The 27,469-nt window shown below is 36.0% G+C and overlaps 1 protein-coding gene across 1 annotated transcript in view; it reads left to right on the forward strand.

Moving 5' to 3' along the window:
- Positions 1–27,469, forward strand: part of LOC124776263 (ATP-binding cassette sub-family C member 4-like) — a 157,926-nt gene that overhangs the window by 104,342 nt on the left and 26,115 nt on the right. Inside the window, exons 12-18 of the mRNA XM_047251158.1 lie at positions 9,156–9,311; positions 10,787–10,986; positions 13,446–13,984; positions 15,727–15,806; positions 17,921–18,071; positions 18,794–18,900; positions 23,503–23,626. Of these exons, the coding sequence (XP_047107114.1) occupies positions 9,156–9,311; positions 10,787–10,986; positions 13,446–13,984; positions 15,727–15,806; positions 17,921–18,071; positions 18,794–18,900; positions 23,503–23,626 (1,357 nt within the window). The remainder of the gene's footprint in view (positions 1–9,155; positions 9,312–10,786; positions 10,987–13,445; positions 13,985–15,726; positions 15,807–17,920; positions 18,072–18,793; positions 18,901–23,502; positions 23,627–27,469) is intronic.

The raw sequence follows: 27,469 nt of genomic DNA on the forward strand, positions 1-27,469 counted from the left end.
TCACATATGTTAACACTATGTCTAGTAACAACTGACTGCTTCTTGTCTGGCTATTGCATTGCTTGCTACAGTGTCCATAATGCAAATAGTTATAGCAGTGCAGCCCTGGGAAAATGTAAGGCTCTGTTAGGTGCCATACACTGTGTATTTAATGTAGCATGGCCTCTGCTGTGATTTGAATGTATCTGCACACACTGGTTGGGGCCTGATGTCAGCATCCTCATGAATGGCCCTCTTATAATATCCCCTTACTGGCATTGCTGCCATGTTACACTCCAGTACTCGTAGCATCTCCTCCTCTGATAGAGAAGTGTCAATATTGTGCATTATCCCTTACAGTGTTGTTAAAGACTTGGTTATGTAAGCTTCTAGTTTATTGGAGAGATCACTTCATTGCTAACCATGGCATTTGAATTTGCAACATGTCCCTTACATTGTTGTTAAAGAATTGGTTATGTAAGCTTCTAGTGTATTGGAGAGATCACTTCATTGCTAATCATGGCATTTTCAGTTGCAACGTTTGCAGTCTCAATTTTAACATTCTTCCTTCCATATGATAAAGTGTTCAGTATCTGCTTTTATATATTACTGCTGTGCTGTCTGATTATTTAGTCGAGTGCCGTCGAATGTAATCTACCAATGTTTTTATTTGTGCTTTCTGCAAACACTACAAATGATCACCATCATGCAACTGTCATGTTGACTGGGCACTTATCTATAGGTTGAGCATTGCTACCAACACACACTGTCTGTTGCTGCAGACTGGCTGCTGCCAATGTATGTAGGTGAAATTGCCTGTTGACCAATACACATGGGAGCTTATGAGCTGTGTTGAGCAGGTGTTGGTCTTCCCCATGTTGCTGTTCCGTAGACCAATTTGTTACAGGCTACTCTTTGTTCTTGGCTAACTTGAATTCACCAGTGGTTTTGCCCATATGGTCTTCATTACTGTTCAGGAGCTAAAGAGCACTATAAATGCCACTGAAAAATCTGCATGATGCTATTTCCACATGGTTTGCTAATGTTCAGCAGTTCTCCACATTCACCAAACTGCCCACTGTCCATTCTGCACACTTTAGTAGCAGCAAACATGGCAAATGGCTAACACACTGTTAAATCTATCACTAGGAAACTGGAATAATATCCAGAATAAGTTAAATCCTGTAGAATGAATTGCAATTGCAACTTCTGTGGAATGATTGTTGCTATGCTGAAACTAATTATTTTGTTTCATGAGTAAAGTGAATGCACATATTATGGGGACTGATATGGGATGTATCTGTGTTTCTTACTGTTAGATGTAGGGTTACACTTATTTAAAGCTGCAATAAGTGAAATGTATGCACCTCCATGGCTGAGGTCACTAACACATTATTGTCCATTGTCACTCAACTTGGAGGTAAGCTGCTCGAATCCTGCTGGTGAAAATTTTGATTACCACTATTTAACCAGGGGAGGAGAGTTTGCCATAAAGTTTGTGATCAACAATCTTTGTACCAATGTCGTGGATTACATTTGAAATCTTTCTGCAGTGTCTCTTAAAGCAAGGGCATGAGACACTGTTGAAGGTAATCCATTCATTAGATGGGGATGTGAAGCTTGACAGCTCCCTTGTTGTTATTTCAGAAAAGTAGGCTATGTGCCAGCAGCAGGACTCACCCTCTCCTTTTCTTTCATTCATAAGAACATGAACTCAACACTACACTGCACAAGCACTTGTCACTGATATGTACTTGACAGTTCATAAGACATTGGAGGAAGGCTATGGCAAACCACCTCCACTAGGACCTTCCCTGGCATGATGATGCAGCAATCTTGCATCTGCTCCTCACCACCCATTCTCTGAATGCAAGACTGCTTTTAGGAGAAATGTAGATATTTAACTATTATAAAGAATGGAAGTTTACAAATAGAATCGGGACTACAAGCTTACAAATATAATTGCTGCTCACAAAGTCAAGGGAGATATGACTACAGTAAGATGAGATATTTTATCGTTTACTGCTGTGTAATAATAGAAGGCACAATTAATTCATTTTAAGTAGTGTTGACTGCCACTCACATGAAGCATGTACAGGATTGGACAAAGAATGCACCTTTGTGGATCACTTCAGGTTGTGTTATACTGATAACAAATTGAATTAGACGTAGCTGTCATATTGAAGAGACAGTATTCTCACCATTGTAGTGAAATAAACAGTTTGGCATGTTGTGCACTGTGATGTTGTATATCTTCTGTTTAAAATTGCCCATGTCTGCTGCTAGTTATTTGAGTGAAAGTTACACACATCATGGACACAGATACGGATCTCAGTACACTTTTACTGTGGCCTGCCTTTAGCCTCTGAAATTATGGATGTAAGGAGCACTTCATGCATCACTTGCTCAGGGATACACTGTGAGTGGTTTGATTTGTACAGGCCCACGGCCACCAGTGTTGTCTACATTTAAAAACAAAATGTGGAGGACAAGGCTCTTTATCAGCTACGTCAGACTGTAACAGTAGATAGATGAGTCTCAATGCAACAGAAAACTTGTGGGTTCTTTGTGGTACAATAACAACACATTAGCAAAAATAGCATCTATAATCTCATATTATCTCACACACTAATATATTCATATGACCAAATTAATTGAATTGCCACAAATCTTAATAAACAAACTTTCTCAAAGACCACACATATGAAGTTAAGAAAAGCTCTTAAATCGATGCAGTCACTTTGTTATCCACTGTTCTATGTCTTTACATGGTCAGGCCAGTGTGATAGGGGTGCAGTAATTTGACATTGTGATGGAGACAGTCACTGTAGTTTTCTGGGCTTGGCAAATTCATGTACAGGGTTATTACAAATGATTGAAGCGATTTCACAGCTCTACAATAACTTTATTATTTGAGATATTTTCACAATGCTTTGCACACACATACAAAAACTCAAAAAGTTTTTTTAGGCATTCACAAATGTTCGATATGTGCCCCTTTAGTGATTCGGCAGACATCAAGCCGATAATCAAGTTCCTCCCACACTTGGCGCAGCATGTCCCCATCAATGAGTTCGAAACCATCGTTGATGCGAGCTCGCAGTTCTGGCACGTTTCTTGGTAGAGGAGGTTTAAACACTGAATCTTTCACATAACCCCACCGAAAGAAATCGCATGGGGTTAAGTCAGGAGAGCGTGGAGGCCATGACATGAATTGCTTATCATGATCTCCACCACGACCGATCCATCGGTTTTCCAATCTCCTGTTTAAGAAATGTGGAACATCATGATGGAAGTGCGGTGGAGCACCATCCTGTTGAAAGATGAAGTCGGTGCTGTCGGTCTCCAGTTGTGGCATGAGCCAATTTTCCAGCATGTCCAGATACACGTGTTCAACCGTTTCTTCGCTCACTGCAGGCCGACCTGTTGATTTCCGCTTACAGAGGCATCCAGAAGCTTTAAACTGCACATACAATTGCCGAATGGAGTTAGCAGTTGGTGGATCTTTGTTGAACTTCGTCCTGAAGTGTTGTTGCACTGTTATGACTGACTGATGTGAGCGCATTTCACCACGACATACGCTTTCTCGGCTCCTGTCATCATTTTGTCTCACTGCGCTTTCGAGCGCTCTGGCGGCAGAAACCTGAAGTGCAGCTTCAGCTGAACAAAACTTTATGAGTTTTTCTACGTATCTGTAGTGTGTCGTGACCATACGTCAATGAATGGAGCTACAGTGAATTTATGAAATCTCTTCAATCATTTGTAATAGCCCTGTATATGGTGTAAAAAACAGAACTGAATTGGTTACTCAATTTCTCCTAGCTCATTTAAAGGGTCAGGTTCACCTTAATTTTGGCTGACTGACTTCTGAATACTGTGTTCACTCTAAAACTAGAGACTGCAATTGATTGAAATTCTATATTTACAAATAATGTTGCTTGATTATCTAGGACAAACAAGCAAACCATTACAGTGATGAATAGCTGGCCAAGAATGCTTAACACAATAGCAAAATCATTCCCGAGTGTGAAAATAGACAATACGGCAGTAACTAACCACTACTTTAACCAGGAGAGGGAGTAAGCAAGAACAGAACAAAAGTCATTTAACGTATAAAAGCATTTAAAAGTCACACACCAAAGAATAAACAACACATAGAAAAACCATAATGACATATAATAACACAGTACCCCTGGCAGTTGGTGCAGAAGCTGCTTGCCAGTGACGATTCAGTTGTCATCAAGCACTAACAGAACTACACCACAGAATACAAATAACATCTTTGGTTGGCATTAATCCTGATTGACGGCCACAATAACAACATGCAACATGCATAGCATATGATATGTCAATCTCCTCAGTTGAAGTGGAGCATCGTCATGAAAACGGGCAGGGAAGTACAGGTGCTTGCCTGTAGTTGCTGCACTTGTGTTGGAGATTGTGGCACTGGTGCTGGAAGGTGCTGAGGTCTTGGTGGTGCTATGGATGGTGGCACTTGATGGAAAATGTACGAAAGCGTGATACAGTTGAGTGAAATCAGTCTGTTGATTCATGATGTACAGGGTATGTCAGCTGGTCAGGTAATTAACAGTGACATTTGCCAACAGCTGTGCAATTGAGATGTTATTTTATTTTATTCTGACTACCGGTACCAGTTTCAGCATTCCACTATACCTACATATGCATCTCTCAAAAATAAATGATATTGTCATACATTGCTGTATGTTCCTGGATGTCATGAATTCAAAACCATTTCCCAAGAGCTTCATTCGAAGACTTGAATGAAATGGTTGTGGGCTTGCTATTTACCATAACGTCCAGCATCTGTGTACCTCTTCGTAAGATACAGTATGGGTCAGTGCAAGGAGGGCTACAATGGTTGCTTGACACTGTCTGCCCAGAGCATTACATGACTAATGTGGGCTCTTAACCACCATAGGAAATCTGGTCAGTGTTGTGTTGATGTTTCTAGAGAACTGGTGTTGACAAATTCACCAGCAAGACTTGATGTTTCACCATAGACCAGTCCCACAGCTGAAGAGTCCACATCTGGCTTCTTTGTGGTTTGTAAGCCAAGGAGAATGTGAGATGCTGATAATAGTTTCCACAGTGAAACTTTGTCTTGAAACATGGCAGAAAATCCAAAGAGATTCAAATGCGAAATATACTAGACGCATGGCACAATCAATGCCTTCTCTGTGCAGTAGCAGTGGAAATACTATTGATGACAGTGCTGCTAAAGCAGAGTTATTAGACACAGCCTTCCAAATTTCCTTCACCAAAGAAGATGAAGTACATATTTCAGAATGCGAATGAAGAACAGCTACCAACTTAAGTGACACAGAAGTAGATATCCTTGTAGTAGTGAAGCAACTTAAATCATTTAATGAAAACAAGTCGTCTGGCCCAGATTGTATACCAATTAGGTTTCTTTCAGAGTATGCTCATACAATAGTTCCAGACTTAACACTCATATACAACTGTTCATGTGATGAAAGATCTGTACCCAAAGGCTGGAAAGTTGCACAGGTGTCACCAGTATTCAAGAAGGACAGTAGGAGTAATCTGCTAAATTACAGACCACACCCGTATCATTAATGTCAATATGCTGCAGGATTTTTGAACATTTATTGTGTTTGAACATTATGAATTACCTCGAAGAGAACAGTCTATTGACACATGGTCATTATAGATTTAGAAAACATTAGTCTTGTGAAACACAACTATCTCTTTACTCACACAAAGTGTTGAGTGCTATTGACAAGGGATACAAAATTTATTCCTTATTTTCATGTTTCCAGAAAGCATTTGACACCATGCCTCACAAGCAGCTTGTAATCAAATTATGTGCTTATGGAATATTGTCTCAGTTATGTGACTGGACTCTTGATTTCCTATCAAGGAATCCACAATTCATACTAATTGATGGAAATTCATTGAGTAAAACAGAAGTGATTTCTGGCATTCCCCAAGGTAGTGCTATAGACCCTCTGTTGTTCCTTATCTGTATAAATAATGTAGGAGACAGTCTGAGTAGCTGTCTTAGATTGTTTGCAGATTATGCTGTCCTTTATTGTCTAGTAAAGTCATTACAAGATTAAAACAATTGCAAAATGATTTAGTTAAGATATCTGTGTGGTGCAAAAATTGGCAATTGACCCTAAATAATGAAAAGTGTGAGGCCATCCACATGTGCTAAAAGGAATTGATTAAACTCCATTTACATGATAAATCAATCAAACCTAAAAGCCATAAATTCAACTAAATACCTAGGAATTACAATTAAAATCAACTTCATTTAGAATAAGCACATAGAAAATGTTCTGGAAAAGGTGAACCAAAGATTGCAATGTATTGGCAGAAATCTTAGAAGATGCAATAGATCTACTGAAGAGACTGCCTACAATATGCTTGTCCATTCTCTTTTGGAGTACTGCTGCATGGTGTGGGATCCTTACCAGAAAGGATTAACAGAGTGCATTGAGAAAGTTCAAATAAGGGCATCGCGTTTTGTATTATCGAGAAATAGAGGAGAGAATGCTGTGGACACGATACAGGATTTGGGGTGGACATCATTAGAATAAAGGTGTTTCCCATTGTAGTGGGATCTTCTCATGAAATTTTGATCAACAACTTTCTCCTCTGAATGAGGAAATATTTTGTTGCTGCTGAACTACATAGGGAGAAACAATTCTCATAATAAAATAAGGGAAGTCGGAACTTATACGGAAAGGTATAAGTGTTAGTTTTTTCTGTACACTGTATGGGAGTGGAGCAACAATGAATTATTGTGAAGGTAGTTTGATGAACCTTCTGCCAGGCACTTAAGTGTGATTTGCAGAGTAGCATGTAGATGTAGAGAATTACAAGAAGGGTAGACATCCAGGAATTTCCATGGCACATGAGTGTCACCTTCAGTGAATGATACCATTGCTCAGTCGCTCAATTGCTGGTAGGATGATAGCTAGTGGTCTTGAAGTGTACATAATCATAGAGCTTTGTCTGATGGGCATAAAAATCTGATTCAAATTGTTGGACACAGTCGGTAGCTATGTGCAGCGGATAGCCGGACTTAGCTAACTATACCAGTGCGAATGCAGACGGGGATATTCCTGCAAAGATATTGTCCACCGGCACTGCCTCTGGCCAGTGCGTAAAATCATCCATTATTGTGAGCAGATATCGTTGACCGTTTGTGGTCCTACAACATAGAGGTGTTTGTGTGCAAAACAAGGTGGCATCTGGAAAACTGTTAATTTCTGGCCAGCTTCAGCGGTGTTTATGTGACTTATGACTAAATAAGAATGGAATGAAATTCCCCTGATAAATGTTTGTATCTCTTTACCCAACATTACTGACCATTATTCAATTATTTGCTGTGACATTCTTGTCTAAATTCTGATGTAATCTATTCTCTAACACACAATTGATGTATCTCTGGTGAATATCAGTTTAAATCTGCCCTAGATAAGATCATTCCAAATTATATATTGACAAGACTAATGCCACAAACAGTTTTGACTAGTCATAACATGTAAGCTTTCACGGCCGGCGTCTTCATTAATTAAAACTTACGGGCTGAATTACCGCGGTCCATATATAAAATTGCTTCTCCTTCCTGACGTTTCGTTGCCTTCTGCGGGCAACATCTTCTGAGGTGAGTCGGCGACTCACCTCAGAAGATGTTGCCTGCAGTAGGCAATGAAACGTCAGGAAGGAGAAGCAGTTTTACATATGGACCACGGCAAGAGAAAACTTTTGACAATGTTGACTGGAACACTCTCTTTCAAATTCTGAAGGTGGCAGGGGTAAAATGCAGGGAGCGAAAGGCTATTTACAATTTGTACAGGAACCAGATGGCGGTTATAAGAGTTGAGGTACACGAAAGGGAAGCAGCGGTTGGGAAGGGAATGAAACAGGGTTGTAGCCTCTCCCCGATGTTATTCAGTCTGTATATTGAGCAAGCAGTGAAGGAAACAAAAGAAAAATTTGGAGTAGAAATAAAAACTTTGAGGTTCGCCGATGACATTGTAATTCTGTCAGAGACAGCAAAGGACTTGGAAGAGCAGTTGAACGGAATGGATAGTGTCTTGAAAGAAGGATATAAGATGAAGATCAACAAAAGCAGAACGAGGATAATGGAATATAGTCGAATTAAATTGGGTGATGCTGAGGGAATTAGATTAGGAAATGAGACACTTAAAGTAGTAAAGGAGTTTTGCTATTTGGGGAGCAAAGTAACTGATGATGGTTGAAGTAGAGGGGATATAAAATGTAGACTGGCAATGGCAAAGAAAGCATTTCTGAAGAAGAGAAATTTATTAACATCGAGTATAGATTTAAGTGTCAGGAAGTCATTTCTGAAAGTATTTGTATGGAGTGTAGCCATGTATGGAAGTGAAACATGGACGATAAATAGTTTAGACAAGAAGAGAATAGAAGCTTTTGAAATGCGGTGCTACAGAAGAATGCTGAAGATTAGATGGGTATATCACATAACTAATGAGGAGGTATTGAACAGGATTCGGGAGAAGAGAAGTTTGTGGCACAACTTGACTAGAAGAAGGGATCGGTTGGTAGGACATGTTCTGAGGCATCAAGGGATCACCAATTTAGAATTGGAAGTCAGCGTGGAGGGTAAAAATCATAGAGGGAACCAAGAGATGAATACACTAAGCATATTCAGAAGGATGTAGGTTGCAGTAGTTACTGGGAGATGAAGAAGCTTGCACAGGATAGAGTAGCATGGAGAGCTGCATCAAACCAGTCTCAGGACTGAAGACCACAACAACAATATCCAAATGTTAATAATTCCAATTTATAGATATTGTCAGCAGGGTGGCCTCTTAAGGAGACAGTATCATTGAGGAGCTTTTTTTTCTCTCTGAACATTTACCTGCAAAAATATGATCATCATCATCAGTCATGCAAAACTTGATTATTTTTCATTGAGGGAACACTGCCAGATTCGTACATAATCCTTTTTCCATTTTAGTTTTAAAAAACTATAATTTCAGCATTCCATGAACCATGAGTAATTAATGATTACAGTATTAATACAGAATTTGATTACTTTAACATATTGTTTATTCTCAACACAATATTTTGTTGTGCTGATAAATGCCTAAACTTAAAACAACAGCTTTAATTGACATAGAACTATGATTTTCTTTCAGGGCAGAATAGAAGATCAGGGTACATTCACTGAGCTTCTGACAAATAAATCTGACTTTTCAAATTTGCTTGTCAGCAGCCAAGAAGAGACTGAGAAGTTGAAGGAAGCAGTAACAGCCAAACTTTTGAAAAACCAAATGTCAGTTGTATCAACTTATGTAAGTAACTGCCAGTTTCTGTTTCATTCTCACAAACATATAACCCACAAAATCCAAGATTATTAGAGTGATCATCAAAAGGTAAACAGTAGCAATGCTCCTGGTTGGTTATTGAGCTGGGTAATTAGATGAAAAGGGGACTCAGCTCACAAATGTGAACTCAGTTTGCTTTGCACTGTGAACAGCGTCATACTTTATCATACTTGTACAAGAAATTTGACATTTGTTGCATATAATATACTCAGGTATTATGTTTCTGATATTAATATTATATTTCTCCTTCTCAACTATGCCATAATTATAATGTGGAAAACCATTAACAACACCAAATATAGTCATCTGAAGGTATGAATGTTTCGGTACTTTAACATTCAAATCACTGTATGTATACTCAGCAATGGTATTTGTACATTGATGAGCAAATGAATAAGAGACAGCTTTCATATTGGAGGGATTAACCTAATGGAATAGTGCAATCTGAAAAGTGATCTTAATGTCACATGGTTTAGCATTGGCAGTCTGAATAACATTCACTAGGAGGACAAGCAAAATACAAGATCTCACTGCATTTGATTATCATCATATCATCAGAATTGGACAACAGAGAACACCCTTGCAAAATCATTCAGAGAATAGCTGTTTATTGTCTGTAAGAGCATGAGGCTACAATAAATACTTATGTTTGAGTAATACTATCATCACTATGATCAACTTCAAATATCAACAACAATGAGATGACTGTGTCACTCTCAGCTGTTTCAGGTTATAGCTGCAGATAAATAGGGCACAGTCCACTATCTTTTTCTCATTTCAGTGGTAAACAAAAACAACCTATGATCAAACATGTTAACTTACATGATTTTGCTACAGTGCAAGAAAACCATTGTGCCAAATATATCATCTTCTAACAAAATAACATGTAGGTGCTGGTGCAAGAGAACCATTGTCACATGTTTGAAGTATGTATAAGTTGCAATTACATGCTGGTTATTTCACATGGTTATCAGAGAGCAAGTTAGGCACTGAAGCTCTCTTATGAGCACAGTATCTTCCAATTTGGTGAGTCTGTCATTATGTGGCATAGTGCCTTTCTGTTCAAGACCATTAAACTGAAACCAGTGTTCTGGATTCTACTACACATGGCGAACAGGTATGTGACTATTCCTGACTTATGTCTCAGTGTTTATCATACTCTTTTGGCTTTGGTAAAATATGATGGTATGGGTTTTAAAATGAAATTATGTATCTGGAAAGTAACACTGCGTTAAGAATGGAGTAAATAAAGCAGTTCTGGAAAGAACATTCTGCATATTCAAATTCTATTTATTGTTCTTGAACTAATTGTGGTGACTACATTTATTAATTTCTGCCATTTTTGTGTAACTGCTTTACACATTTTTTACTTTATCTTTCAGTTCCACATGTAACAAAAATCATATTTGTAGTTTTTTAATTGCTTTATTCTTCTTCTTAAGAGTTCTGTACCTGATGAAGATGAAGAGGGTGATGAACCAGAAGAAACTGCTGAGATGATAGAAAGAGGCAAATTGAACAAGACCCTCTACAGAGATTATTTCAGGGCTGGCTCAAGCTACTTGCTACTTGCTTGGCTTGTATTTGTTCTTGCAGTTGGGCAGTTTGCATCCAATAGTGCTGATTACTGGGTTACTTACTGGTTAGTATCTTCATAAACTATTTGGTAATGAAGAAGTATTTTTGCATTAGTTGACAGAAGTGGGATGGGCAGCATCAATCAGTTAAATGAAATGCAGTTGACAACTTACTACTAGAATGCTGTGTGGGAATGCATGAATGCTGTGTGGGAATGCATTAGCAGCACATATGTAAGGGGCATTCAATGAAAGTGAGTTGGAAAACCATATATAAACCATTTTTTTTTTATTTTAAATGTAATCACTATAACTATTAACTCGTTTATCCTAGTTTGAGACAAGCCTCCTTGGGAAAACGTTTTCGGTTCCCTGCAGAACCATGACTGGATCCAGGTGTGCACCTCTTTGTCTGAAGCAAATTGGTGTCCACAAATTTCTTTTTTCAAGACTCCAAAAATATGGCGAGAGGTTGGAATTATATGGAGGATGCATAAGGGATTTCCCGCAGAATAACTTCGGCAACATGTGAGCAGGCATTATTCTGCAACAGAATGATGTCCTCTGTTAAAATTCCTGTGTGTTTGGACTTGAAGGTGCACATCAGTTTTTGCAAAGTGTTCACGTAACACTGTGCATCAATTGTGCCACTGTGTTCCTGTAAGTCAAAGATCATCAGGTACTTGCAGTCAAAGAAAAAGATCATCATGACTGTTCTAGAGCTGATGTGTTTTTTTTTATTATTATTATTAAACTGCAGAGGTTTCACTGGAAAACCTTACACGTCCTCCATACAGTCCCAGTCTCGCCCCATGCAGTGTCCAAATTTTTGGAGACCTACAGGATGACACACAAAGCCATCGATTTGTTTCAGATGAAGAGGTGGATTCCAAGGTACAATCACAGTTCCAAGAGAACTACAAACATTTTTCCATGAAGGCATTGACCATCTAGTATCCATAGCTGGGTGATGTTAATCAAAAAGTCAACTTTGCTAATCATTAATCCATTACTAAAAGAGTTAACTTTTAAATGTTAAAATGTTACTTTATAGGAGATTTATCAGAAGTTAAAGTTAATTGTTAGTCATTAAGTCATAACAGAAAAGCTTATGTTGTGGCTGTAGTGAAATTACTAAGTGAAATCAACATATTACCTAAACTTGAATAAAATGTTTTGGTTGGGGAAGTGTAGGTAGCACATCAAAGACAGATAAAAAAACAGTTCTATCATTTAGTTTTATAACTATTTGGTTAACAATGTTAAATCATAGAAGAATCGAAATACAGGAAAATCAAATAGTATGTAACATAAGGTACATATTTTACTTCATTCACATCAACGTGTTTAAGAGACCAAATGTCTTTGCCCAGAGATAAAAGTCAGTTGAGTACAGCTATCAGGGGTATAGGGATATTATGGTTAATAAATAAATGTACTAAAACCTGTCCTCCAAGAAATACTACATCAGTGAATGAGTCTTTTGATATATCTAGACACATTTTGACTAGATTTTGGGCTATACTTTTTACAGATGTATTACCACTAGGCACCCTTTAGGTTGTTGTGAGAGCTAGAATCCAATTCCATGATTTATTTTCCACTGTCAGTCCACTAACAAAAAGTAGTACTTCATGCAAAACTTAGTAAAAAACAACAACAGAGACCCAGCACCCAGTTATCGTCATTCGCACTCAATTGTTTACATCAGTTGCATACACCCCAACATAGCCACACACCTACATGACCCAAACTTGTTAGAACATGGTTTCTACAGCATCATTTTTGTCATAAATAGTAGGTACCTCATTAATGATTAATGGACACAGAGAAAGTTTGCATAAGTTAAAAAAATCCATTAACATTCTATACAGTTAACTTAATAGTTAATACATTACTCTAAAAGTTAGCTTTGTTAATTAACAATTAATGGATTAACGGTCATGTGCCCAGCTGTACATGTCTCGCAGTGGGATAAATAATGAATAGTTATGGTGGTTACTTTTGAAATAATAAACAGTTTACTTACTTTTTGTGTGTATCACTCTTTCATTTGACTGGCCCTTATAGAAAGACAAAATATGTTAAGGTATTAGAGCTACTCACAGACCAAGTTCCTTTATGACAGGGAAAACACAACAGTGTTTATTGTACTTTCTTTCAGAAAGTAAAAGAAACCATTAACTAGCATCAATTTTAGCATCAAGAAGGAGTTATTTTTGCATTTAAAAATAATGTAAACATACAATTCACTTAGTGATTTAAACTGATGCAGCAGTGCATAGAACTCAAGGAGAGTACTTCAAACAAGACTGAATAATGATAATTAAGATAATAATTTCAAATCTGTCAGTGTGCTCCTCATATCAAATGTTCTTATCCATCCAAAAATTATTAGTACAGCAGTAATTTATAAGCTTTGCTCTTGGCATTTTGTTTGCCTTTTACCTCACTCTAGTTTCCATTTTTATTTTCCAAGTCTTAATTTATAAGACCAATATTTGTGATCTGTATTTCTTTTCAGGACAAACCAAGAGCAGCTAAAAATGGATATTATGAATAAGAGAATGTCATTTGAACTGGCACAAGTTATTAATACCACAAATGAAAATCTGCCTGCTAAATTTCTTTCGGGACTGTCAACACCACCCGACTATCAAAACTTTACTAATCCTACAGAAGCAAATGAGCCTGTTTACATGGCTGAAACAGTGAACCAGACAGCTTCAGTATATACTGAAGGAGGTGACAGTGTTACAGAGGTCATCTCTCAAATCTACAATGAAACTGATGGAAAAAAGCCAGAGGCATTTGAAAATTTAAAAGTTTCCGAATTGAATATGAATGAAACAGATGACAAAAATTATGTGACTCCTGCATCCTTCACCAGAGATGAATACATCATTATATACACTATATGTATTGCGGGCAGTGTATTTATTACAACATATAGATCATTTGTCTTCTTTAAAGTCACCATGAATTCATCACAGGGGCTACATAACAGGATGTTTAATGCCATACTGAAGGGTTCAATGAGATTTTTTGACACAAATCCATCAGGTAAGGAAATTATTTTTTTAAATTACTAATCTATCATTGCTTATGCAATATGTAATTTGATGTGTGCGTCACATATTTTATTTCTTTTAAAATACTGAGATATGGTGACACTGAGTACAAAATTTCATATCAGGCAAAGAAAGCAAATTGCAAGGTGTGTCTGCAGATCTGAAATATAGCCAGAAGGTAAACACTCAGCAATATTCCCAAATAAATGTGACTGACAAAAGATAAATATATTCACAATTATGTACATTGAGCTCCCCTTTATGTTCCTTTATGTTTACTAGCTTTACATTAATTTTTACTTATCAACAGTCCATCAAAATAATGCACTATAAGACTGTGAGGGAAATTGGGGGAATGGGTAGTTGAAAAACAAGAAAGGAAATTAATAATCATAATAGAATAATAATAATAATATGGAATACATAACAGAGGAGCAGAACAGAGATATATAAATGTATTATAATGATTAGAAAGAGGTACTTATAAAGGAAATTATTTACAGATGGTGAAATTACAAGAATGATTGTGTATGAGAAATCCAGTCACACAAACAAGTGACAACAATACACAGTAGTAAATTCAAAAAGTACAGGAATATTCTGTTGCATTTCAAAGCTGTAATAGCTGTCTCACTCATTATAATGACCTGTGAATGGTTTAAGACATGTATTTACATACCATACAGATGCCCATGCAGTCCAGAATAAAGGCTAAGAATATACAAAAAATTTTGAATGTAAGTGTATTTGGTTGGTATTAAATATTTGTCAAAATCATAAAGCAAGAAATGAAGCAAGAGGTAGGAAAAATACTAAACCAATATGTTTTAGTTTCAAAACAGGTGTTTCATGAGAAATATTTTGGATTAAATCAGATTTACATCCCTCACTTCTTTCCACCCTAGAGAGTTCTCCCCATGGGATGAGTTCATGTTTTGGTGATGTCCTTGCAGTTGACCAATTTACTAACTCTTCGTTCCCTTCCTTCCCACTTTTTCCACCTCTCTGTACCCCACATAGCTAATTCTACAGAAGCTTTCCCATATGCCTTGCATAATTAGCACCCACGATAGGAATGCTATGAAAGAATGACATAACCATAGAATGTATCAAAAACAGAAAGCTATTGCACCGGTCTGAACCTGCTTGGAAAATTAAAGGTATATACAATGCTACAGAAAGGCTAAAGGCTTTAGCCTCACCAAGAGGGCTGCTCAGACGAGTTAAATTCACGAAGAAAATGCCATGATAAGCGAAGATCTGATTTCAGATAATGATTTGGCTCACAATTTTTCACGAAAATTCATTTTATTATATACTTCTGCAGAGTAAAAGTTTTGTTTAATTGGATAGATAAAAAATCTAGTCACCAAGCAGCAGCAGAACACACACATAAAAGACTGTTTTATGTGTGTGTTCTGGCCGCTGCATGGTGAGTAGATTTTTTATCAATCGAATTAAATAATTTCATCGATAATTGATTGTTTTCGAGAGTAAAAGTTTTGGTTTGTACACATGTAATTGAGTGAAGAATGAAGTGAAGAAAAAGAAGAGGAGTGGAAGACAGTAGGGAAACAAGAAATAGGAATGAAAATTACCTCATGAACAAAAGAAGACAATGCTTTGAAAGTTTTTGTACCTTTAGTATTATTAGCATGCTTTTATTTACAATAATATTACTGAAGCAGTAACAAATGTTTTGAGTTGTCTAAAGTACTTGTACTCTCTCTGTAGGTCGAGTACTGAATCGTTTTTCCAAAGACATGGGAGCCATTGATGAATTGCTGCCAAGAGCTATGCTTGATGCCACACAGGTAACACTGTAAACATACTGTGTATGCAGTATTACTGTGTTGTAGGTTTGGAGAAGCTTGTTAAAATTCCAGGAATCTACAAAGACACTTTTACTGGGCCCAAATTGCTTGTCTAAAACTGTAATGCGTAAATTAAATAGTGCATTCCAGGTAGTTAAAAACTGTACTGGGATCATAAATACTACCTAAAAGCCCCCATCAGCATGCTTTTCAGCAGTAATATAACACACCAATATTCAATTTATATACCTTTGTTTTGCAGTTCATTCAGATGATGTACTTTATGTTCATATTTACGAGTTGTAGTCATTTATAACACAGCTGAGCTGAAGCTGATTAGCAACAAATACAACTAAGGTTTGGTGATACTTGGATATGCTTCTCAGAGTCTTTCATATTAAATATTAATGGTTTTGTTGTGGGAAATTTTTCTGGCTTAATGATAAAAATGACGTACCATCCTTTCACACAACTGAAGCAATGAATCAGACAGTAACGTTAGAATGTTAGAGAGGGCGTGCCTCAAATATATAATGAAACTTAAAGATTAGACTAACATATCACATTGTGGTCAACAATAATATAAAAAGTTGAGACAGTCTAACTTTCAAAATTGCTGGTTCCTTCTTCATTCTTCTTATTTGTAAATGAAGTAAGACACCTTGCAAACATAATGAAGAGAAGTGAAAGTTTATCTGGATCCCATATGTGTAGTCAACATTGGATTCAGTTGCGTGCTGCATTTTACAAATTGTCTTTAAATTACACTCCTTTTGGAAACATGCATTTGAATTATTCACATTTCCCTCATCCTTGTTTCCTGCAGTTCCCTTGTCCACAGGTTAGAGTGGAGTACTGTAGTCTCATCTAAAACATTTTTTCCAGATACTATCAGACTAAAATCAAGAAATTAAGAATGACTATTAATTTCAGATGAAAATTAGTAAAAATACATTATTAGCTACTCCATCACCAAATTATTTGATTATGGATATAATAGAGGGAAACATTCCACGTGGGAAAAATATATCTAAAAACAAAGGTGATGATGTGACTTACCAAACGAAAGCGCTGGCAGGTTGATAGACACACAAACATACACACAAAATTCAAGCTTTTGCAACCAACAGTTGCTTCATCAGGAAAGAGGGAAGGAGAGGGAAAGACAAAAGGATGTGGGTTTTAAGGGAGAGGGTAAGGAGTCATTCCAATCCCGGGAGCGGAAAGACTTACCTTAGGGGGAAAAAAGGACAGATATACACTCGCACACACACTCATATCCAACCACACATACACAGACACAAGCAGACAGCCCAAACTCTTTGCCTTTACAAATGTCTGCTTGTGTCTGTGTATGTGCGGTTGGATATGGGTGTGTGTGCGAGTGTATACCTGTCCTTTTTTCCCCCTAAGGTGGGTCTTTCCGCTCCCAGGATTGGAATGACTTCTTACCCTCTCCCTTAAAACCAACTTCCTTTCGTCTTTCCCTCTCCTTCCCTCTTTCCTGATGAGGCAACAGTTTGTTGCGAAAGCTTGAATTTTGTGTGTATGTTTGTGTTTGTTTGTGTGTCTATCGACCTGCCAGCGCTTTCGTTTGGTAAGTCACATCATCTTTGTTTTTAGAAATAAACTCTTTGATTATGTAGATTTAAGTACGGAAGAACCAAATTAATAACATGTTAAGTAGCATTCCTCATTGTAAGGAGGTCTCTGTTCTTGTGACACATGGATAACTTATTTTGTTATATGATAAATAGTGTTTTGGTTATTTAGATACTAAGTTAACAATTGGAGATGAACAGCAGTCATTATGTATATCTAAAAACACCAGTTGTTCCTGAATTAGTGGATCTACAATTAATTTTAATATTTTAAATTTAGTTTAATTACAAGTACATTATGTTCAAAATATTCATAAAATATTTTACTTTGAAAGCTTAATTTAATTTGTTTCCTTGTATTACTGTGTGCATTTTTATATAATGTAATTTGGTAAGTAAACATTTTCAATCCTAATGCAGTTTTACACTGCAGTATTCACATAATTACAAACCCTGTATTCAGGTAAAATAGAATCCTGATCATTAATTTCTTTTCTTTTTTTTCCTTTGCAGATCTTCCTAGTTATGACTGGAATTCTTGTTATGGTTGTGATTGTGAATTACTATTTCCTAGTAATTATTTTAATTATTGGTCCACTGTTTTACAAAATGCGTGAAATTTATCTACGAACAGCACAGGACATCAAAAGACTTGAAGGAACCAGTAAGTAAAATAACAAAACAGTGCATATGCTTCTTCATCTGCTGTAAATATCAATCATTAAAATAAAACTAGTTTGGACAGTTTTCAAACATATTACTTTCACTCTTTTTTTAATCATTTTCCTATAGTTAGGCCTTTAACAAGAGCAAATAAAGTCTCACCTATTGAACCCTATGTAATAATGAAACATATCAACAAGTAACATGATACAGATTTCAAATCAGTTGAAATATGGCATAAATAGCAAGCCATAGCCATCCTTGAAGAACATTTATCTGACAAAATGGGATTCGCTTTCATTTAAGTTAAAAACACACAATAAAAATGAATACAGATTCAAAATTGGAACTGAAATGAGGAAACAGATTTTGAAGGCTATAAAACAGAAATTTGCTTTTCATCGATAATGAAAAATATATAAGAAGTGTATTGATTAGTGCTGTTGAAGTTCCTTAAAGATGTAGTGTTATTATAAGAAGCTCACTCTGCTTTTATATTCAGTCCCGAAGAATTTTTCACTAACAGACCCAGAGAAACATTTCTTGTCTCTCTGCACTGTAGCTCAGTATTTTGAGTCTTGACTTCTGTGTTGTGCCACAGTCATGTTACTGTATCTTTACCGATCTTTTTTTTTTCTAAACATATTTTGTGTCATTGTTGTTAGTTTAAAACATAGTTAACAGCAGCATTATTAGTAAAGCTTCTATTAATCATTTTCACAGCTCGGAGCCCTGTTTTTTCGTATATATCAGCTTCTTTAAATGGCCTTACCACTATTAGGTCTTCAAAAGCTGAGAAAATGGTTGTGAAGGAATTTGACACCCTTCAGGTAAGGCTTTTATATAATCTATAGGTGTAGACCTAATAAACTGCAATCTTAATGCAGGGTTCCCACCTTGTTGGTATTTTAATTTGTTCATTAGCTTCAGTAACTAAATTTGATCCATTAACACAGCTCATTTTTATTATTATTTTCTCAGACTGAATATCTGAAAAGTTTATCATTCTAACACTGCTTTGAAAGACCATTGTTCTGCAAAGTTTTGATTAGTCCGACAATATTCCAAAAACAATGTGCATTTTTGTTGCTGTGTGCCCTATCAGTAGTTAGGCATATTATCAACTTTAGGTACTCCAGTGCAATAACAGTGCTTTCTTTCAGTAGGGCAAAGTCTTGTGCATCTGTTTTTTTTAGCATTGTGTTTGTCCCAATTTTATACTTTTATGTTACTATTGTTATATTTTTATTATTCTCACTTTTTTTCCCCACTGCAACATCCCATTTTCTCCTGTTCAACTGTAAAGCACCATTTTCTTAGGCATTGTTCATGCTATTATGGAGGAAATGCCACATGTGCCATTAGTTAGCAGAGGAAGATGTAAAGAAGTGGCTGGAGATAGGAAAAGACTAACCAAACATTGCCAATTAACTAATAAATTCACAGCAATAACAATTCAGTGATGAAGCTGCAGAAGTCACTTTTTTGAAACCTCATATCAAAAGTTGCTGTTTGCTATTTACAGATAATTTTTTTCTGTAAAATGGAAAAAGAATATAGTTAGTTTCATATTACATCTGAAGTTTGTGTGGCAACCAATATCTGTTTACTGTAACCCACAAGACACATTATGGTATGTGATGGAGGATACTTCTTTTACTACTATCTTTTTACCCTCCATAATTCTTCCTGAATGGCATGTACAAAGAATGGTTGTCAGTAAAGCACCATATGAGCTATAATTTCTTTGATTTCCTAATCAAGGTCATGTTGTGATACTTACATGGGAAGAAGTGATATGTTGCTCTACTGCTCTTGGAATGTATACTCTTGAAATTTCAACAGTAAACTTCTCCATAATACATAATGCCTCTTTTGTAATGTGTCACATTGAGTACACGATTCTGTGACAATATCTACTGCTCTTTGTTACATCTTTTCTATAAATTCTACTTGTGAGGGGTCTGAGACTGATGAAGTGTACTTGGTAATCAATCGAACAAGTGTTCCATAAGCCAATTCTTTTGTGGATAATTACATTTTATTAAGATTCTTCCAGTCAATTTCAGCCTGGGATGTGCTTTTCATACAATTAGTTTTATGTGGTCATTCCACTTTAGATCACTCTGCATGGTTGCTCAAAGGTATTTTATAGTAGTAAGTGTTTCCATTGATTTGTTGCTGATAGTATAAACAATCAGTAGTGGATCTTTTTGTCTACTTATGCATAATATCTTACATTTATTTACATTCAGGGTCAGCTGCCGGTCCGTGTATTACTCATCAGTCCTCTTTAGGGCGTTCCGAATTTCATGACAGTCTTTTGGGACTGCAGCCCTCCTTATAGGCAACAGCATTGACAATTAAAGCTCCACAGAGTCTATTGTGTTATTCTCTAGATCACTGATACAAATTTTAAATATTAACTGCTCCATAACTCCCTTGAGGTACCCCCATAATTAACTTTACGCCTGTCAGCTTTGTCCCATTAAGAGCAACATAATAGAGTCCTTTCTGCTAGAAGGTCCTGAATCATGTCAGAAATATGGTCTGATAATTGATAATCTTGTATTTTGTTCTACAAATCACAGTGAAAAACTGTATCAAATGTTTTCTGGAAGTTGAGGAACATGGCATCAATCTTCAGGGTCTGCACTTCAGAAACCATTAAATAAAAGTGTGAGGGTGCTCAACCGGTATCTATAGGTCACTTCAGAGAAAGTTTAGGAAATGTAAACTGGGAAGATGTATATAATAAGCCAAATGCTAATGATAAATGCAGCATATTTCTTGATAAATTTATATCACTTTTTGATCATTGTTTTCCAAAGAAAATTACTAAATGTAACACCACAAACTTTTCAAAGAAACCTTAGATTACTACAGGTATTAAAGTGTCTTCAGAAACAAAAAGAAAACTAGTAAAGATCCAGAAGTAGTTTTAGACTATAAAAATTATTGTAACATACTGAGAAAAGTTGTAAGGAAATCAAGAAATATGTATGTTAGAGAAGAAATTAACAACTCTGGCAATAAAATCAAATCAATATGGAATGTTGTTAGAAGGGAGATACGAAAAGTAATGACTGGGGTGGGTAGTATTACTGTAAAAGAGAATGAGACCATCTTAACCAACAGTACACAGGTAGCCAATGCATTTAACAATCACTTCTTAAGTGTAGGAGAAAAAATTGATGAGATTAGTTCAAAAGAAAAAGCCAAGCAGTACATGGAAGTGTGAGTTTTGAAAAATTTTAGTCAGATTAAGTTTCATCTAACAACCTCTTGTGAAATAATGAAAATTATTAAATCTTTGATAAATAAATGTTCTGTTGGAATAGATGACATCTCTAACAAGTTGTTTAAACAATGTGGAGCAATTACAGCTGATATTTTGAGTCACATATGTAGTGCATCACTGACTCAAAGTATTCTTCCAGACAGGTTAAAATATGCTGTTGTCAGGCCTCTCTACAAAAAGGGGGAAACCACAGATGTCAATAATTACCAGCGAGTATCCTTGCTTACAGCATTTTCAAAAGCTTTGAGAAAGTAATGTACTCAAGAGTGGTTAGCCATCTCAACAGTAGTGGGATACTTAGTAAATCACAGTTCGGATTTCAGAAATGCTGTTCCACTGAGACAGCAATATAAAATTTCACTGTCCACATAACAGAGTCTTTAAATAGAAAAATATCGCCAGTGGGAATATTCTGCGACTTATCCAAAGCTTTTGATTGTGTGAAACATGACATTATGTTAGAGAAATTACAATTCTGTAGTATAAATGGAACAGCATATGAGTGGTTTAAGTCACATCTACAGAACAGAAAGCAAAAGTCTCTTTATATGCTTCAAGTGATTCAAAGGAGTTTGCCACTTCATCTGGGGTGAAATTACATTAGGTGTTCCACAAGATTCGATCATGGGTCCCCTCCTGTTCTTGATATATGTGAATGACCGCCCTTCTTATGTGAAACAAGATGCTGAACTGACAATGTTTGCTGATGGTACAAGCATAATTATTAATCCAGTAAAAGAAAGTCCGATAGAAAATGATACAAATAAGGTCTTTGGAAAAGTTATTAATTGGTTTTCTGCGAATGGGCTTGCTCTGAACTTTGAAAAAACACAGTACATCCAATCTTATGGTGCAAAAAGTATAATTCCTTCAATAAACATAACACATCAAAAAAAAGTCAGTAGCCAGGGTAGAGCATACTATGTTTTTGGGTGTACATATAGATGAGAATCTTAATTGGAAAATTCATATTTTGGATCCCCTAAAGCGACTAGGTTCAGCAACTTTTGCAATCAGAATAATTGCCAATTTTGAGGATGTAGCAATTAGTAAGCTAACATACTTTGCATACTTCCACTCTCTGATGTCATACAGAATAATATTCTGGGACAACTCCACACTTAGGCACAAGGTATTCACTGCTCAAAAAAAAGTAGTTAGAATAATGTGTGGGATTCATAGTCGTCCATCTTGTAGGCATCTGTTTCAAAGCTTAGGAATTCTTACAACTGCTTCACAGTACATTTTTTCTCAACAACATGGACCAGTTTAAAATCAACAGCGACATTCATGATTACAATACCAGAAAACAGAAAGACCTACACTATCCTTTACTTAACCTATCTTTGACACAGAAAGGGGTAAAATATGCTGCTATAAAACTTTTTGATAAATTACCAGATGAAATAAAATGTCTGACAGACAGCAGTAATAGTTTCAAAAACAAATTGAAATAATACCTCCTTGACAACTCCTTCTATACCATAGATGAATTCTTGAATGTGAGTAAATAAATCTGGAGATATAATATATGCATTTTGTGCCATTTAAGGGAATGGGATAGATAATAGAAATATTTAGGTATATAGTTATTTCACATAGTATCTATAGGGATGTCATCAGGTCAAGTTCCCTTTCGACTGTCATGTAATTTTAGATGATTTTATGTTTTGTGATGCCTTCTCTCAACATCTGCGATTTTGTCATTCATGCAGGAGTTGAATGGAGGAACCACATTGCAATCTGCAGTGTAAATATTTTAGGAGAGAGAATTCAGCATTTTGGTCCTGTCTCTATTATGTTCTGTTTTGGTGCCAGTAGGATCACCGAGTGACTGAATAGACAATTTCAATCCATTCACTGACCTTATGTAAGACAATAACTCATAGGATTTTTAGTCAGAGCATTTGGCAAATTTCACTTTCAAATTCATTAAATGCTTCTCACAATGCTCTCTTTGTGCTCCTGTTGGCATCATACAGTGTTCATATGTCTATAATATATGTAATTTTATTGTCTTGAATTTAAATTTTATAGTCCCATTGACAGTTAGACTGAAATTTCACAGCATTTATCAGTAACTGAAGGAATGGGAAATAGCAACAACTAATGGTAGAATTTTGTTTTATAGGATTTGCACACATCATCATGGTACATGACTATTACTGCTAACACAGCTTTTGGTTTCTGCCTTGACGTGATAAGTGCAATATTTGTTTCACTTGTGATACTCAGCTTCTTGACAATAGACACAGGTAAACATCATTTTCCTTGAAGATATACTTATGAATTGATTATTGGTCTTATTATTATTTCTTATATTGTTTATAACTATATGATTTCATGGCTGGAGTCCTATTCAGCAAAATTCTTCCAGATGAGTTACCATTTAATGGTGTATAATTAAAACCATTTGTTGTGATTGTACCTCATGATACAGTTGCTCACACGAAGATTTCTGTATCATGTGTATAAAATACAGCTTCGTCAGTAGAAGATGTAGCAGTAAACTGTGTGCCAAAATTAAAAGTTGTTGCAAGTTTTCTGTTATGGGATTTGGAAATAAATGTGATGTCCATGCCAAAGTACTTTGGCAGATATGTTACAGGCAGTATCAATAAAAAATCTGAGTGAGACCAAAATAACGTACTTATAAATTACTACGTTTTGGGAACCATAGATATTAATGTTAAAACACATGTCTTTAGTTGTGAAACAACTAAAGAAGTGTATGATACACTTATTAAGATACATCAGAAGAACATGGAGAGTAGAAGACACAATCACTTGGAGCATTCTACAACTTTGAATAGAACAGAAATATAGATATGATGTTCAATATTGCTAAAGTGCAAATCCTAGCATTCAGATTGGACCACCTGGGGCAGAATATTAACGAAATACGATCAGTCAAAAGGGTATCAATTAAGTTGCCTGAGGAATATAAACATTTTGGAAGTGCAAAAGACTCTACTAGCAAAGGAGTAGAAAACATTGGAAAACCTGAAATCAAGTAGAAGAAGATAAAGTGAAGGAAAATGAAAAAGAAGTACGTATTGTGATCAGAGATGCTGCCTACAACAAGACAGATTAGAGTAAAAAACTGAGACATCAGTGAAGTGCTTTGGATGTGGAGCTTCAGGTCATTATGTAAGTGAGTGCAAAAACAAACATAGTGATAATAAGAACAAAACACAATATTGTACATGTGGTAAATATCACTACAGAGAGAAACACCAGAATATGAAGAAATTACCAAAGACAGTTTTTCTTTCAGACGTACTAGAAAAGCGAGAAAAGAAAATTTATAAAATAGATACCAAGTGTGATGTAGACAGTGGAAGTAATGAGCACATGACACATGAAAGGGAAATTATGTCAAATATGAAGAGCTGTTAAGGTACAAAAATTAAGACTGCAAATGAAAACTTTATGTAGAACACATCTTGTTGTGAATGACTCATAAAAGGTGTCATTGACAGATGTGTCACATGTCCCCCTGAACTGTCAAGAAATTTACTGTCAGTAAATAACCTTACCGTAAAAGAGAGAGTGACGAAAAAGGTGAAGATTTTGAAAGATAGAGACATTATTCTGAAAGACAACAATTCAGAAAACGGACTGTATTTTGTTAACATGAAAAGTGACTATAAAAAAGCAGCACTAATGGCATGAAAGAAGAAAACCATTCAGTGGCAAGAAAGACTAGGACATTTGAATTTTACTTATTTTTAAAAAATACGAGAACTGTGTGATGGAACAGACAAAATTGTTGCGGAAGAGGGCGTGTCTAGTGGTGAAACATGTATCATGGCAAAATAGTAAGATAACCATTCAATATTGTGTGGCACAGAGTAACAAGGCCTCTTGAGAGTATTCACATTGATTTATGCAGTAAGGTATGCAAGGCAACTGATCTCAGTGAAGGAAAAATTTTAACCTGTCTTGATGGTTACACACATTTATTAAAAGTGTATCTTTTGTGAACAAAAAAAAAATGAAACAGAAGACCACAACAAGGAACATGTAAGTGAAAGGAAGCTCATTCTGAAGACAGAAAAAAGTAAGATGTGGCACAGAAGGAGAATACAGAAGTACTGACTTTAAGGAATGGTATAAAACAAAGTATTGTGAGTGGCTGCACAATTAAAGAATCTCGTCAGACAGAATGGTAAGACAGAAAGAATAAATCTTGCTCTCATGAACAAAGCAAGAACCATGATGTTTGATTCATAGGTTTGAAGCAAAATGTGGTGCTAGACGGACTTGACTGCAGCCTGTATACAGAAATGGCTATGTCCATACGGAATCCTAAGACTGAACAATTTTCTGAAGCAAGATATGTTGAGTTTTCACATCAGTAAGAAGATGAAAAAGAGGAAATCAAAAAAGAAGGAGTAAATCTAACTGGGGGGGGGGGGGGGGGGGGAAATTGAAGACAAAGAAAAAAGAGAAGACTTTGAAGAAGAAGAAGAGAGAAAAGAAGGATTTGAAGAACAAGAAATTAATGAAGAATCAGATGGAGAAAGAAGCTAAAAGCCAGAAAAAGATTTATTTAATTGTAAGGCTAGGGCCCCCATTCGGGCAGACCATTTGTCGGGTACTGGTCTTTCAATTTGGTGCCACTTTGGTGACCTCCAGTTGATGAGGATGATAGGAAGAGGATGAGGACAGCACAATACCCAGTCCCTGGGCGAAGAAAATTCCACGACCCAGCCAGGAATCAAATCTGGGCCCAGAGGACTGAAATCTGCCACGCTGACCATTCAGCCACCGGGTGTGGACCAGAAGAAGATAAAAAAGTATCATAAACAAAGCAGCCAAATAATTTCATCAAAGATAAATGAAGATTACATCATACTTACATACAAGGAATGCACTGAAGATGAAAGCAAGGAAAACTGGATAAAGGTTATAAATGAAGAAAAACCATCATTGAAGAAAAATAAAACATGGACTCTTGTGAATAAGAAACTGCCTATGGAAAAGAAATATTTACAGGAGAATGAATGTTCAAGGAAAAGAAAAGCACAAAGCTAGGCTAGCTGCAAAAACATTTTTTAGTTACATTGTACAAACTAATTTCCTGAGATTCCTATTTGCACTTGCTGCTCAAGAAGGTTTGCTAATTATGTTATTTGATGTCAAAACAGCCTTGCAATGGAATAAGAAAATGAACGAGTTTCTTAGGAATAAAAAACTCATTCAACTGAAATCTGATCATTGTGTTTAAAAATCATATACTCAGAAGAAAATGCTTCTTGCTGCAGATGTTGAAGATGGGATTCTCTTTCGAAAAGACACCTGTCGAATTAAAAATCTCCAGCAAAAACTGAAGAAAAATGTTGACATTGCTATTAGTGAATTGACATTACTTGTTGAAGAACCAAAACTGTATCTTGGATGTGAAATCAAAAGAACAAATCAAACTATCAATATTCATCAAGAAAAATAAAAGCTAAGGAAGTTGTGTGGAAACATAAAGAATGGAAAAATGTGACATTGTAATGGCTCCAATTTCACCACAAGGAGAAATTGAAGAAATCAGTGCAGCAAAGTCACAATTTTCGCGTTGTAAAATGGTTGGCAGTTTTTTGTATTTAGCGTGTAAAACAGACTAGGACTTGGCATATGCAGTGAGCTATGAAAGCAGACACCCAAAATCTGAAGAGAATTTGAAGATACCTTAATTCAACAACAGGTAGAGGAATATTCTACTCAACAGAGAAACAAGAACAAGAGATATTGGCTTATTGTGATACAGATTTCACAGGTGACAAGAAAGATAAAACAAGTGCTTCAGGATATATATCTTTGTTCAGTAATGCTCTAAACACTCGGTGCTACAAGAAAAAATGTGTTGTTGCATTATCTACTACTGAAGCAGAATACATATCTGTAACTGAATGCTGTCAAGAGATGAAAATTTGGAAGACTTTCAAAGAATAGTTGCTGAATAAAAATATGGAAGTGACACTTTGTGTGGATAAGCAATGTGGAATAGCAGTGATAAAATCCTGAATAAGCAAACACATTAATGTGTAGTATCATTTCAGCAGTGATAAATTGAAATATGGCTGGTTCATCGTACAGTACTG

This window comes from Schistocerca piceifrons, chromosome 2 (genome assembly GCF_021461385.2).
Source record: "Schistocerca piceifrons isolate TAMUIC-IGC-003096 chromosome 2, iqSchPice1.1, whole genome shotgun sequence".
In the NCBI taxonomy this organism is placed as follows: domain Eukaryota; kingdom Metazoa; phylum Arthropoda; class Insecta; order Orthoptera; family Acrididae; genus Schistocerca; species Schistocerca piceifrons.